The sequence below is a fragment of the Sinocyclocheilus grahami genome, unplaced genomic scaffold (genome assembly GCF_001515645.1).
Source record: "Sinocyclocheilus grahami isolate Dianchi unplaced genomic scaffold, SAMN03320097.WGS_v1.1 scaffold974.1, whole genome shotgun sequence".
Taxonomy (NCBI): domain Eukaryota; kingdom Metazoa; phylum Chordata; class Actinopteri; order Cypriniformes; family Cyprinidae; genus Sinocyclocheilus; species Sinocyclocheilus grahami.
Window position 1 is genome coordinate 56,566 of NW_015506153.1, and position 14,804 is coordinate 71,369.

The following is a 14,804-nucleotide window of genomic DNA, read 5'->3' on the forward strand; positions in this document are numbered from 1 at the left end:
AAGTTGCCTTCATTTGAGCTCAGAAGGTTTTCTGTGACCTTGATTATCATTGATATGATGGGCTGAGCTGTGTTGTTTGATGGCAGGGAATTCTGAAGCTCTGTCAACACATTCATAATGCTGAAAACAAAAAGAACATAAGTACAACTGTCATCTCTCCTACAAAATACATACAGTATATATATAAAAATATAATTAGAAAGTAAGAGTGAAACAAAGAGAAAGAACAATACTCAACAAATATATAGTCTCTACACTCACAGTTCATTCCATTGATCAAATCCAGCAGGCTGGTAGATTTTATTCAGATAGGATAAAATGCTGTTTTTAATGGGAACCAGCACCACAACTGCCTCCGCTGGTAAAAGAGTATGAATCGCTCCCTCTACCATCTGGATAGTCTCCTGTGTGAGGGTGCTAGCTTGGGCATAGCTCATATTGGAGTTTAGGATCAGCTGAAGGGAACCGTTGAACGCACCAAGAATATTGTTAACCACATCCTGAGGTAGAGCTCCGGTTTCATTAGAAATACTCTCCAGAACCACTCTGACTGTGCTAATGACAGCTTCTGTAAAATTTTCACTTTGGAGACCACCATCAGTGCTAGCCACATGTAGAGTGTAGGTTAGTGTCTGAGACACCTGCCCAGCAACAGCCAGGAAGGCTCTGTCCTCAGGGGAGAGTAGGGGAGCCATGGCTTGGAGGAGATGTTCAATATCCTTCCCAGGTGTTGTGATATCTATAGAGCTAATTTCCCACTGGAAAATTGTAGCAAGTACAGTCATCACTTGTGGGTTAGTGATCCACTCCCTTGTCAAGCTGAGGTAGGTCATGATCTGACCTTCAATTTCAGCAGGAATACTAATGTTCATTGGGGAGCCTAGAGAATTGTAGAAGGCCTGCTGGATCTCAAGATTTCCTTTAATCAATGCCAGCTCACCCTGCAGCATGGTCATGATTGTACTGGCAACTTTTACAAGATCTTCACCTTCCGGAGGAAACCTCACATGGGTCAAGTTCTGGATCTGATTCATTGTTAGAGTCACCATATCTGCTTTTGCAGTGATGAGTGCCACCTGCATTTCAGTCATGCATTTCAGTTGATGGAGAATCTCTGCAAACATACTGCCACTGGTGTCATTTCCAAGCTTGTTTAAATACCACAGTGTGATTTCTCCATACACCTTCTGTGCATACTGCCCCTGCACCATCAATGTTGAATTAATGGTGTGGTATGGGTATTGTTCTCTGAATACATTTTTCAAGAGGTCTTCCAGAATGTTGAGCTCATTTGTAATATCAGTGATGTTCTCTACATCAAGACCCTGAAGGTTTTGTCTGATGGCTGACAATGTTGTTATCAGCACCTCTTCTGTCAATGCAAGTGGGCCAGATCCAGAGATGGACATGTTATTTAGCTTCTGATACTCTACCGCAGTGATGTTAAGCAAATCTTTAAGAGTCATTTGAGCGTTCTCTGCCACAGGTATTACTCCAAGTAAACCAGAAGCAGTCTGGATGAGCTGAAGGATGCATTCGACCTGTCCATTAGCAGGAGGCTTTTGGGGAGACTGTGTGGTTTGAGTGTTCACGCACTGTGGGATTTTAATGGCCATATTCAGAGTCTGCAGAATGGCTGTTGACCAATTAGAATGAAATACAGAATTTACTTGTTCTAATTCAGAAATGGTGAGATTGGAGGCTTGTAGACTTTGACTGATGTTGAACATAGGAGATGCATAAGCCTTGTCAAGAAGATATTGAATCTTCCTGGAAATTTCCATTGAGGCTTCCGCTGGCCGGGACATGTTCCATGGCAGAAGCAAAGCGAGCATATCAAGCGCAACAGGGAGAGTCATGTTACCCCAAAGAGGTGTTATTTGGATGGTGATATTATTTCCAAATACAAGCATTGCACCAAGATTATCAATTACATTCTGGATATCAGCTACACAGTCCTGGCCAAGAGCTGAACAGATCTCTAGATTTCGAATGAGATCATGAGTCTTATTTAGCCCTGCTTCTAACTGATACTGCTGCTCTGGAGGCAAGATGGCTCCAAGTTGGCTCAAAATTGCTTGAAGAACTGCAAAACCCTCCTCTATGTTTAGAATCTGGATGGACCCATTGTTCAAGACCTGAAGGACGCCCATGATGATTGGGTGCATGCTGGTTGTCTGGGAACCTCCTGGCAACAGGTTCTCTATCTGCCCCAGTCCAAGAGCCGCCATGATGTCGTTTAAGAGCTGAGTGTCAAACTGCTGTGTGGAATCAATGTTCGAGAGGAGCTGAATTTCTTTATCAACTGTATTAATGAGGTCCAGCAACAAGTCTTTTAGTGAAATGTCACTACCAAGTAGCTGACCAGGTAGGCCATTGGCAATGACTTGCTGCAAAAGTGCCAAGTAACTGTTTTGGAGGAGAGCCACTGTCCCCTGGAGAGGTCTAAAATCAAATGAAAAAGGTGGAATGTAAAGACATTAACTATAATAAAATAATCTATATTGTATCACCAATGGGACTTTTTATGTAATTTCATACATTTTGAAAATCAAATATGCACGTAGTAGTACAGAAGTTTAATATAAAATTACTTTGGCATCAATAAATGTTTTGCAGTAAATAATCACTACCTTAATAGGCTGGCAGGTTCTCTTGACACTTTAGAGATCAAAGAATGAAACAAAAGACCAGCTGTTTCCCAGGTAAAGCCGGTCTGACAGGTGAAGGCAGGAAGGGTCAGAGTGCCTGTAAAAACGTGTGCATAATTCATGGCATATTATTTATAGTATGGTTGAAATAAATAAAATACTGATCATGCAATAACTTTAGTGATTCTACTATGATGTTAACTGATAAGTAAACTGGATATGATTACACTTTGCTGTACATTGTCAATACAAATGTCATATCAATAAAATTGGCAACACTTTACAATAAGACTTACATTTTAAACTTTAGTTAATGCATTAGGTATCATGAACAATTATATGATTTTTTTTCAACAATTTTAGATTTTTCAGCATTTATTAATCTATTTTAAATGTATAATAATAATAATAATAATAATATATATATATAAAATGTAAGTTTATGTTAAAGGGGTCATATGACTGTGACAGGTGGGGGCGGGGCCGAGAGCCGTGGGAACGGAGCGAGGCCGGTGGAGTAATTGATAATGAGTGACACCTGCACCACTCACCGGTCTCGAGTCTCACGGAGGAGCTCCGGAAGGATAAAAGTGAGGAGTGACGACCGTGTTGAAGGAGAGAGGACCAGGCCTGGAGTTTATTTTGTGTTTTGTGTGCGGCAGTCATCCGAGAGGGGCTGCCGCTTTACTTTCGTTTTGTGTTTGTTTATTTTATTAAAATCTTCTTTGAGCTTCCGCTGGTTCCCGCCTCCTTCTTCCCATGACTACGAACTTTGTTACATTGGCTTTTATCCTTCCGGAGCTGCTCCGTGAGACTCAAGACCAGTGAGTGGTGCAGGTGTCGCTCATTATCAATTACTCCCCTTCTTCCCGTGACTACGAACTTTGTTACATTGGCTTTTATCCTTCCGGAGCTGCTCCGTGAGACTCAAGACCAGTGAGTGGTGCAGGTGTCGCTCATTATCAATTACTCCACAGGCCTTGCTCCATTCCCACGGCTCTCAGCCCCGCCCCCACTCGTCACAATGACGTTGCTAAAAAAGAATATTATTTTGTGTATTTGGTGTAACGCAATGTGTTTATGCGGTTTAAGGTTCAAAAACACATTATTCTTCACATAATGTGCATTATTGTTTCTCCTCTATGCCCCACCTTTCTGAAACGCATCGATTTTTACAAAGCTCATCGCCCGCCCCCACTCGTCACAATGACGTTGCTAAAAAAGAATATTATTTTGTGTATTTGGTGTAACGCAATGTGTTTATGCGGTTTAAGGTTAAAAACACATTATTTTCCACATAATGTATATTTTTGTTTCTCCTCTACGCCCCGCCTTTCTGAAACGCGTTGATTTTTACAAAGCTCATAAATTTGAAAAGCGAGGTGTACGCTGATTCCAGCTATCCAGCTACGCCAGCTATCCAGTGCGTTGTGATTGGCCGAATACCTCAAGCGTGTGATGGAAATGTTACGCCCCTTACCATACTGTGATGCCGTGTCCCGGCGCGACGAGATAAAACCAATAAAACCCATTGCAAACTAGGCATTTGTAGCATCCAGTGGGGACATAATTACTGATTATAATGACTTATACTGTGTTTTACGCGTTGCGTTGCATCGCGCCGCATAAACTTAAAACCATGTCTGCATTTGTGATCGGAGAAACGACAAACAACAAGTGCTACTCTACACTGCTCAAAACTCGCGTTTGAATCGTCAGTGGCAAATTCTTTAAATATGAAAACGTACTTACAAGCTGTGAGTCAGCATTATTTGTCAGAAAACCGACATTGTAGGCTACTCTCCAAGGAAACAGTCCTCGTCCTCTGTAAAATGTGTTGCGCACACACACGAAAATATGGCTTAAACTGTTCTGGAACAGTGTTGTAAATACAACTTAACCACTGATTATTAGTCGTGTCCTCTATTGGAAGACCAAACAAAGTAGTTTCGCTTTCACAATGAAGCACACAACATCTCCACGACATGGCGGCGGCAGCGGTAACAACAATACTACAGCGAGAATAGAAATTACGCCTTCTTTCTTTGCGTATACATTTGGGCGGTGTTATGCAAATCTTCCCATACAGTCACGAAGACATGTGGGGGCGTGTTTAAACGAGCCGTTTTAGGAGGGCGTGGACGAGTCTTAACTTTTATAAAGAATATCTCTTTGGGCTTGAGACTTTAGTCTTTGCAACTTTAGGGATCTTATCTATTCACAAACAGCTTGTAACACTCCAAAGAGAAAGGAAAACTTGAAATTGCATCATATGACCCCTTTAATATATAGTAAAACAATAAAAACATTCTAGATTTAAAAACCATGTAAAATGATTTCTCATTGTTATAAAATTAACAACAATAACTGTTAACAACAATAATCAGATGTTAAGACCCAAAGCCTACTGATTTATGAAAGATTCACTTTTTTTTTTATTCTCACAGTTTGGTGATGCAGTGGCATTAGGTTGGTAGGTCAAAATCCAATAAGCCATGTGGAAATATGGTTCCATGGAGGGCCACAGAGAGCTGTTCTCTAGTGAAGAACCCATGTTCTCAAATGTGCCAGTAACCCTTTTTCACAAGAAATTAAAATACAAATAAACACATAAAATGAGTTTAATATGTGATAAAGGTACTTAGCTCGGCAAATCTGTTTCTACAGAGACTGTTATAATTCTCAACAAGTAACATCCTTGTCACATAGTAGTTATTGACAAATAGTAGGTTTCTGACCTGGTCAACAGAATCTGGGATAATCCAACTGAAATGTTCCCTGGGATCCAAGCTGCAAAATAGTCCTCATTAAGCTCAGTTTGCAATTTCTGGAGGGCAGTGACATACTGAAGGGAGGTTGTGTATAGACTGTGCCACTCTGCCATAAGTATTGAGGGTGTGACATTGTACATTACAGTTCCATTCACTACACCAACCAACTGTTGGACCTGTGAAAACACATTTAGTTTAGGTAGTACTATAATCATTCATTTCTATTTTTTGTCAGATAATGTTTTTTTTTTTTTCTTGTCAAAGTTTGAAATATTATGGCCATCTGTCCTAAATACACCCCCTTACCTTCTCATTTACTGGCAAAAGTGATGTTAACAGCATTTCCTCAAGACGTGTGTCATTCCCAGCGCAAACTAGAGTGCCCCACAACTTAAGGTTTATAGAGCTGTAGGTTGACATCCAAGCCCAGGGAGCAGAAAGGTCTTTGCAGCTAGTGTGACCCTCTAGAATCTGTATGAAAACATTAGAGAACATCCAGTGTGACAGATGAAGACTTTAATGAAAACTACAAAAGCGCACACTTTTTTTAACCCACCTTGGCCACAGTTTGCACAATAGAGTCCATGGCAAGGTCAGCCCAGGCATTAGCAAAGGTCTCATTCTGCATTAGAGAAAGGAAGGCCTCCTGGACATACTTGGCATCCCTCAGGACCTCATCAATGAATGCTGTCAAACAGATAATGATAATTCAGGTAATCAGTTTGTCAAGCATTGGAAGCTGTTTGCATAGCGTAATTCTCTGCACATGCTGATACATACGTAGCTGTACTTCCATTGCAACTTTTGCCATCTGCATTGATGAATGGCCAGCCATCATAAAAGTCTGAATGTATTCCCAACCAGGCATGCCTTGTAGAAAATGAAATGCTGAATTGCTTAATCCGAAGATTCTGAGGGGGAAAATGATAAATAGGTTGGATTTCAGGTTTACCAACTTTAATAACAAGTTTCTTTTGTTCACTCAGATGTCAGATGAACCAGCAGGAAATGGCAGTGAGAATTTAAATAGAAAAAAGAACCTGTTGTACAAGAACCTGTTGTACAAGAACCTGGTTTATATTTATATATTAATCAATTTTCATACAAAAGGTAGTGGACTAATACTTTGACAAATTCTCTTGATAAACATTAGTTTGATTTATATAAAAATCCTCCTACCAAAGTTAAAAACAACCTACATCCTGGAAGTAAACGCTATGGTATCTATGACGCAAAGTCATCTGTCACATGGAATAATCAAACCAGATTTGGCAGATGCCATCAAAGCCAGGTTGCATGACATGCACTCATCCTCAAAAACCACAAGCAAATCTATGTAAGGTAAGTGAAAATTCAACCCATAAAATACAATAAATTTGGGTTAGATACTGTGTTGGGTCATCACTTGATGTGAAATACAGAACCTGAAAGAAAACTGTACTTGTTGTAACAAGAAAAACATTTAATTACTGCATCAAAATTCCATCTAAACAGATGCAAAGTAGTCTGGGTTGACATACAATTGTTCCCCCAGGCTCTGTGGCTGAGCGTCACTGCTGCGCTGGGACCTGCTGTGTTTGAGAACAGCATCCAGGCTCGATGGAGACACTAGGCCCAGCAAGCTGCCGAACACGTCTTTAGTGAAGGCCAGGTCAGCTGAGGCAGAGGTCTGACTCCAAGCCAACAGTACCTGTAGGGATGAGACATGTTACTGTGTAGCGAATCAGCTCATGGGAAATATGAATAATTAACCATAACTAGTTATAATTAACTATTCATAATGGGCATTTACAATATTAAAACAGCATGCATAATTTAAATGTAATGCAGAGTAAAAGACATATGCAAGTGGGTTTGTTCCAAATATAGTATGTAATATTTGTATGTAATGGTCAGTGTGACAGTCCTACTAATTACTCTGCATGCTATTTGTCACATACTGCATGACTTCTGAATGCAAAATCATGGTGATTGGATATTGTTGTGGAGTTCCCTCTGTGTCGAGGGGAATATCTAATTGGCATTCCCTGAGAACTGCTGCATATACTTGCTTTTTTTGCAATCAGTCTCAGTGCAGCTAGCATGCTGTTTTGTGTTTAGACTGAGCTGGTTTCCTAACATGCGCAGCAGACATTTGTGTGTTTTCCCACAAGACAGTAAGTAAGGAGGAGGAACCGCAAATGAGTTTCTCACCCTCTCAACTACAACACGGGTTAGTAAAGTTCGGAAGTGTTATTTAATATGGCTTATTTCTAAAAAATAGAAAAGCAGATATTTGTAGATACCAATATATGAAAAATGTACCTGTTCAACAACTTTCCACGTATTTACCCCTTCAAATATCAGGCCCGCTTCCCAACTCCAACAATAGGAGGCGGTGATGTTTTGGTCACATAAAAAGGTACGAAAGTCTGCCTCCTTGAACAGCACTAGAATCTGAGAAGGTCAAAATATGCATGAGTGTGAATGATTGTGTGTGAATGATTTGTGTTTGTTTATACAAACTCCTAATCTTCTAACAATATAAAACAGATGAGCTAGTTCTCTGAAAACCTAGTCTGCATAGGCAAACATTAGGGCATTATACGCCAATCCCCATGTGAAAAATGTTGCAAAATATCTTTTGTGAAAAGTATTTGTATTGTGCGTCATTGCTAATCAAGCTGTCATTTTGTCAATTTATGCAATGTAAGACATACAATAACTAAACGTATCAATCAAGAGTTTCATGTTAGAGTATCATGTCGTTAAATTAGCAACACGCTAACACCAAACTCTACTGAAATCAGCTGTAATACTAAATTTATAAAGAAGAATTACTAAATACAACTTTTGAACAGAATATTCATATTGTGCATCATTTCTAATCATTTTGTATTTCTAAATTTGTGAAAAATTGTGTATATTGAATGCACATTTAATGCTAACTAAGAAATTAGCCATAGCAAAACATAACAAAAAAATTTATCTTTAAAATGTTATTTCAATCGATGCCATTTCGACCACAGAATAATATTAAACGCAACACATAACTTAAGATGTGGTGAATGTGGCACTGGTGGAAATATTCATGTAATTTAGAAAAAATAATAATAATAAGATAATTATCTTTTGATGCATGCATATGCACAGTTGTAAGTAGTTTGTGGACAAATTACACATCAGTTAGAGGGTGAAAAGGTGTTTCAAATGAATTTGTTTTCTCAAAGTTTATGGAGCTTTTGGCTTTATACACATAGTTTAATAAATACTCATATTCTGAACAAGGAACCTGCGCTGAGCTGCCATGAGAGGCCTACCTGATCGAGAGGAATCTTGATTTGGTTGATAAGGTCCTTCACGTCTGAGTTGAGTAGAACAATGCTGCTTGGGGTCACGACATCACTCAGTTTGAAATACACATCTATTTAAAACAAGAGAAAAATATGACTACACTTTTGACCAACACATGAGAGCTCTTCTGTGAGTATGCAGGCTGGCAGACAGCATTCTAAAGCACTTGAAAGTTGTATGTCTATGCACATTTGGGGGAATGTGCTGGTCAAAAAACCACAGTGTTAGTTAAATCTGAAGAAATCTGAATACATTTCGGTGTCAGTACCATCACAAATGGATTTTATAAAAATGACTGTTTTCAAACTGGTTTCCTGAACACTCCCCCTTCCTCCCAATAGTCAAACAACCAGATAGCCCTGCCCTAAACTCATACGATTGGACGAAAGCAACCTATGAATGGCTTGCATATGCATATTGATGCATATTAAAAGGGTCAAAAAAATTAACAATCATTGTTCATTAACAATGAAAAAATTACACCCTTCAGTTTTACGTACTCAAATAATAAAATACACTTAGCTTTCTTCTCTAAGAACAGGCTGTAATTGTCGTGTGATCATTTTTCACCTTGCCAAGTAGGATGATCACCATTTATAAGACAGGGTGTGGTGCACATCGAACACGTAGTCTGGACTGGTTTTGACAATTGACTCATTGGTCTCTAAATCCCATAATAATCAACATCTCTCCAAAAATAGTAAGCAACCTGGCAGCCAGTAACCTGGGTTTATAAACCTTACTCAAGGGCAGAATGGTGGTAACCAAAAAAGGTTCATGCCAGCAGTGTTTTTTTAACAACCTTCCCTGTTTATCCTTACCTAATGGGGAAAAAAATCTCATCTAACAAATTCAGCGTGTCCAGAGGCACTATAATGGCATTTGATAAAAATTGTGCTATGTGGTACAAATATTTATTTAGTTTTTCCAAAGCCCAAGGTCACTTTACAAAGTTAGATGAAAAATGCGCGTGAATCACTTTTATGAACATATATATATATATATATATATATATATATATATATACATACAAAAATAATACATAAATAGTGTGAATCACTTTTATGGTTCTTTAAAAAGGGTGACTTTTCTGTCAGTTTGTTGAAACTTGGCAGTAACTAGTCCCTGCATGCTTTTGTTTAAATGGGTGTAGATAGATAAATAAATAAATAAATAAATACTGGTATAAATACACAAAGCCCAATACAAAGTTAGATGAAAAATGCGCGTGAATCACTTTTATGAACATATATATATATATATATATATATATATATATATACATACAAAAATAATACATAAATAGTGTGAATCACTTTTATGGTTCTTTAAAAAGGGTGACTTTTCTGTCAGTTTGTTGAAACTTGGCAGTAACTAGTCCCTGCATGCTTTTGTTTAAATGGGTGTAGATAGATAAATAAATAAATAAATACTGGTATAAATACAGGTTTGGAATATCATGAGGGTCATCACAGCACATGTTGCCCTGGTTGAAACTTTCCTGACCCATGATTTCCTTAAAACGAGGCATGTACTAATGTCTAAATACTGAACATTTCCTTGTAACAGGCTGACTGATCACCAAAAACAACCATGAGCAGCCTATGAGTGCCTATACAAAAAAATATGTGAAACTACTTTCAGTTTAGAATAGGCATTGTCTTGTAATTAAAGAAATGATTGCCACAAATACCATGCAGTTCACCAAACATGTCAAACAAGTCATCTTCAACACACCTCTCCCTTTCCAGTCACTCATGTAGTTGAGAAAGCCAATGCCTTTAGTGATAGCTGTGTTTGTGACATCAGTAGAGATGTTGGCCTGAGGGAAAGTCCTCCGAAGGAAGGTCAAGGTACTAAATGCAAAAAAGAGAGGCTAAGATTCTTTGCAACCAGTCAATAAATGCAAACATTACATGTAAGTAAGCATGTAAGTCACACATAATGGGAAGGTGTACTGTTGTGAATATACACATCAGACTGAATTTGTAAAACCAAGCTGGGCACCCACATACTAATGTGGTTATGGAATTACCCAGAACCAAAAAACATGCACAAGAAGTAAATAGGCACTGAATTGGCTGAACTTTCCAGTGCACAATAAGTACATACACAAAGTGAAGCCTTCAGTGTCACATCATCCTTCAGAAATCATTCTAATATGCTGATTTGGTGCTTAAGAAGCATTTCTTATTTTATCATTGAAAACAGTTGTGCAGCTTAATATTTTTTGTGGAAACCGAGATGCAATTTTTGTTTAAGGGTCATTTAATTAATAGAAAGAGAATAGCATTTATTTGAAATAGAAATCTTTTGTAGCATTATAAATGTCTTTACTGTCAATTTGATCAATTTAATGCATCGTCGCTGAATAAAAGTATACATTTATTTAAAAAAGTCTAACCCCAAACATTTCAAAGGTGGCATATGTGAGCAATTTTTATTTAAACAAGTTCTCAAAACTCACTTCTTAAGATTTTCCAACTCCCCTGCTCCAACATTTAATATCTCTTCATCTGTGGGCTTCAAGAAGAGATCAGGCAGGCCAAGCAGGAAGTCCCACAGTGACGTCTCCTGTTGAAGCATATCTAGGACCACCACAGTGCCTCCAATCGATCCCAATATTTCTGTCGGGTTACTGAGCAGCATTTCTGTCAGCTCCTGGCAACCCACACAAGTAAACAGATGAACATCAAAGGGATGTCTAATGATTCACTTAATGTCTTCGACATTTGTGGGCATAATGTGACTAGACTGAAAGATTATGAACAGTGTAGGAGGTCTGACCCCACCTGGTTCAGGGTGAGTAAGGATGCTTCCAGAACAGTGTCATTGGAACTGCAGAAGTTTATTAAGCCTTTCGTAAAGAGATCCTGGGTACTGGCTGATGTGTTGATGGCAGTCATGGAGAAGCTGCATAAGGATTTTTTCAAGACATTCACAGATTCCAAAACTGACTCCATTGTCTACAACAAAGAAAAAAAATCAATGAAGTAAGTAACTGGACATTGAAGAATGTTGATATTTTGAAAAATGTTGGTAATGAAACAGTTGCTGGTAGCCACTGATTTACGTAGTATGGAAACAAATACTGTTGGAGTCAATGGCTACCAGCAACTGTTTGGTTACCGACATTCTTCAGATTATCTTCATTTGTAGCAGAAAAAAAAATAATACAGGTTTGGAACAACATACGGGTGAGGAAATGACGACAACATTTTGGGTGAACTATCCCTTTAAGTAGCCATATTGCTTAAAATATACATTCAAAGGATAATGATTACTTTTTAATGGACCATTACAAAAAATACACAACAAACTTTGACTACTGACTATTACCAAAAAAAAAAAAAAAAACTTATATGATGATATTTTGTATTATCTGTAAAACGCATAAAAATTATTAAAAAATAATTCAGCTTTTATTTATTATCTCCTAAAAATAAAATAAATCTGGTATATACACACACACACACACACACACACACACACACACAAAACATGGATATGTCAAGAATCAGAACACTCATCACTAACCTGATCAACCAGTGCAGTGTTGTTAAAAGTATCCATGACTGAAGTCACATTGGGAATGTTTTGAAAGCTGGAATCTTAAAAAAAAAAAGATAAAGATAAATAACATAGTTAAATAACAGAAACTGATTCATTATCAATTATTTAACACTGAGTGGCTTTGTTTTAAAAGACTGATGAAAGTGTACATACTGAGCATCCTGTCCCATAGCTCTAGGAGCTCTGGATTTGATGCATCCCTTTTAAGGATTGAGTGAACCAGTCCTCCCTTCTGTAGATGGGCCAGTGGAGGGAATCCATGAAGCAGTGTTGGTAAACTGAAATATAAAGAGGACCATGGGAATATACAAGAAGTATAATTAACTATAATGAACAAAAATTCAACTATAATTAAACTTTTGTCAAAGAACAAACTATAGTTTTGTTACTAAAATATAGCATATGGTCATATACTCTCAAAATATGTTAAATAACATAGTTATGTACACAACATAGACATGTAATGTATGATTATAAATGCTGACATTTTTGCACATTTTACTTTATAGAGGCAATTCCACTGAAAAATTTTAAACAAACATATTTTTTTAATTATTAAATGTAATTAATACTTTTTTAAACTTTTAGTTCTTTTATATGTTAGTCTAATATTAAAAATTTATTTGGAATCAAGGGGACCAAATGCTAACCCAAATGTAAGGAAAAATATTGAAATGTTTTTCTCCTTTTGTGTTTTACAAGGAAGAAACTGTCATACAATTGTCGAGCAATGATCATGACAGAGATCAATTTAAAGGAAATTATCTTAATTATCTCATTTTAAACAAGCGAATGTTTTCTACCACAGTGCTTTAGACAAACATTTTTTTAACCTATAAAAATATTTTTAAGTAGCACTTTTTAAGTAGTTATATTTACAGTGTGTTTTTTGTGTGTTAATGGAAAATAGCATGTAAAAAAGTCCATTCTTCTTCACCAAACATTCTTCAGCAACAATGACCCAGCAAAGGTTTTGAATACAGAAAGTTTCATTGTTGACTCAACCTGGGCATGATACACACAGCAGTAAAATAACTTTTGAACAAACAGCTTTAGTCAACATTTCTCTATACAACAGCCAAATGCTTTTGCTGATCAACTGATCAAATAAGAGAATTCTTAGCTTTATGAATACTGACTAGGCCAAAGGGAACAGCAATGTCACAGGAGGAGCAGTATTTTGCCATGAGGTCCATTATCATCTCATCAGTGATGCATCGACATACAGGTGTGGCCATTGTCATTTTGAACTGAGACATCTTTATTAGACATCACATAGGATTGACATACAGCACACGACATTAGGGTGCTGGCTCATAAATATCACCATTAATGTACACATCTGATCATCAATCATAATATACCAAATATTGAAATCCCCCCCAAAAAACAGACCTCAGACTTTCTGAGAATATGGTGCTACATGAAACAACTGTTTCTGGAAATGTGTTATTTTTTACAGTGAGCGAGATGCCATGCATTACCTGTGAGATTCAGCATCCCTGCGGTGACGATGACCCGTGTACCAATACGATTTGGACTGTCCTTCTGTTAGGTAGGATTTGTTGGTGCATGTACTGTCGGTGTTGCACATGAGTGTCTGCAGGAAAGGGAAGAATCCGGCGCTCGGAAGATTTCTAGGTGCCACATAGCCTGAAAGAAACAGCGCAGAGTTAGGGTTAAAGGAATAGTTCAACCAAAATTTGCAGAAAGTGATGTAGAATGTAAGATGTACGTGAGTTTGTTTCTTCATCTATATAGATTTGGGGAAATTTAGCATTACACCGCATGTCAGAAGGAGAGTCCAAACAACTGATAAAAATATCACAATCATCCACAAATAATCCACACGACTCCAGTCCATCAATTAATGCCTTGTGAGGTCCATTTTTGTAAGAACAGATCCATCAAGGCATTTTAACTTTAAACAGTCATGTGGATTACTTGTAGAATATTGTGATGTTTTTATCAGCTGTTTGAACTCTCATTCTGACGGCACCCATTCACTGCAGTGGATCCATTGGTGAGCAAATGATGTAATGCTAAATCTCTCCAAATCTGGTGAGTACATTTTCATTTCTGGGTTGAGCTAGTCCTTTAAGGACACCCCATGGCATGGATTGTTGAACACCGTTCTTGTGTTGACATATGTTCTACTGAAATGGGACATTAGACAGGACATATCCAATTCATGATTTGCCTTTGCTAGTCAATGGCAGGTGGTATAAGTTCATGTTCTCATTCTAAAAAGAGACATTTGATTGGACAAAAATGTGCATATACATCCATGTGAGTAAGATGAGTTATCAATATTTTGTTCTGCTTAATAGGAAGAGAAAGACTCTAGTCTACATTTTAAATGCATATGTATGTGCTAAAAGTTTATTTAATCAACTTGTATAGGTACACTAGTATACAGATGACCACAAATCCAATAGTCATGGACTAAAAGCCGCATCCTTAGAAGAAATAAAAA

At 37.6% G+C, this 14,804-nt stretch overlaps 1 protein-coding gene across 1 annotated transcript in view; it reads right to left on the reverse strand.

Annotated features, from left to right (window-relative positions):
* The window catches only part of LOC107565025 (uncharacterized), a 79,818-nt gene that overhangs the window by 53,620 nt on the left and 11,394 nt on the right, over nucleotides 1–14,804 (reverse strand). The window contains exons 4-20 of the mRNA XM_016250211.1: nucleotides 13,813–13,981; nucleotides 12,482–12,606; nucleotides 12,293–12,366; nucleotides 11,548–11,721; nucleotides 11,223–11,416; nucleotides 10,493–10,611; nucleotides 8,722–8,825; nucleotides 7,727–7,858; nucleotides 6,943–7,112; nucleotides 6,203–6,333; nucleotides 5,979–6,109; nucleotides 5,729–5,893; nucleotides 5,390–5,598; nucleotides 5,097–5,227; nucleotides 2,634–2,748; nucleotides 262–2,445; nucleotides 8–120 (exon numbers count right to left, since the gene is read on the reverse strand). Of these exons, the coding sequence (XP_016105697.1) occupies nucleotides 8–120; nucleotides 262–2,445; nucleotides 2,634–2,748; nucleotides 5,097–5,227; nucleotides 5,390–5,598; nucleotides 5,729–5,893; nucleotides 5,979–6,109; nucleotides 6,203–6,333; nucleotides 6,943–7,112; nucleotides 7,727–7,858; nucleotides 8,722–8,825; nucleotides 10,493–10,611; nucleotides 11,223–11,416; nucleotides 11,548–11,721; nucleotides 12,293–12,366; nucleotides 12,482–12,606; nucleotides 13,813–13,981 (4,440 nt within the window). The remainder of the gene's footprint in view (nucleotides 1–7; nucleotides 121–261; nucleotides 2,446–2,633; nucleotides 2,749–5,096; nucleotides 5,228–5,389; nucleotides 5,599–5,728; nucleotides 5,894–5,978; nucleotides 6,110–6,202; nucleotides 6,334–6,942; nucleotides 7,113–7,726; nucleotides 7,859–8,721; nucleotides 8,826–10,492; nucleotides 10,612–11,222; nucleotides 11,417–11,547; nucleotides 11,722–12,292; nucleotides 12,367–12,481; nucleotides 12,607–13,812; nucleotides 13,982–14,804) is intronic.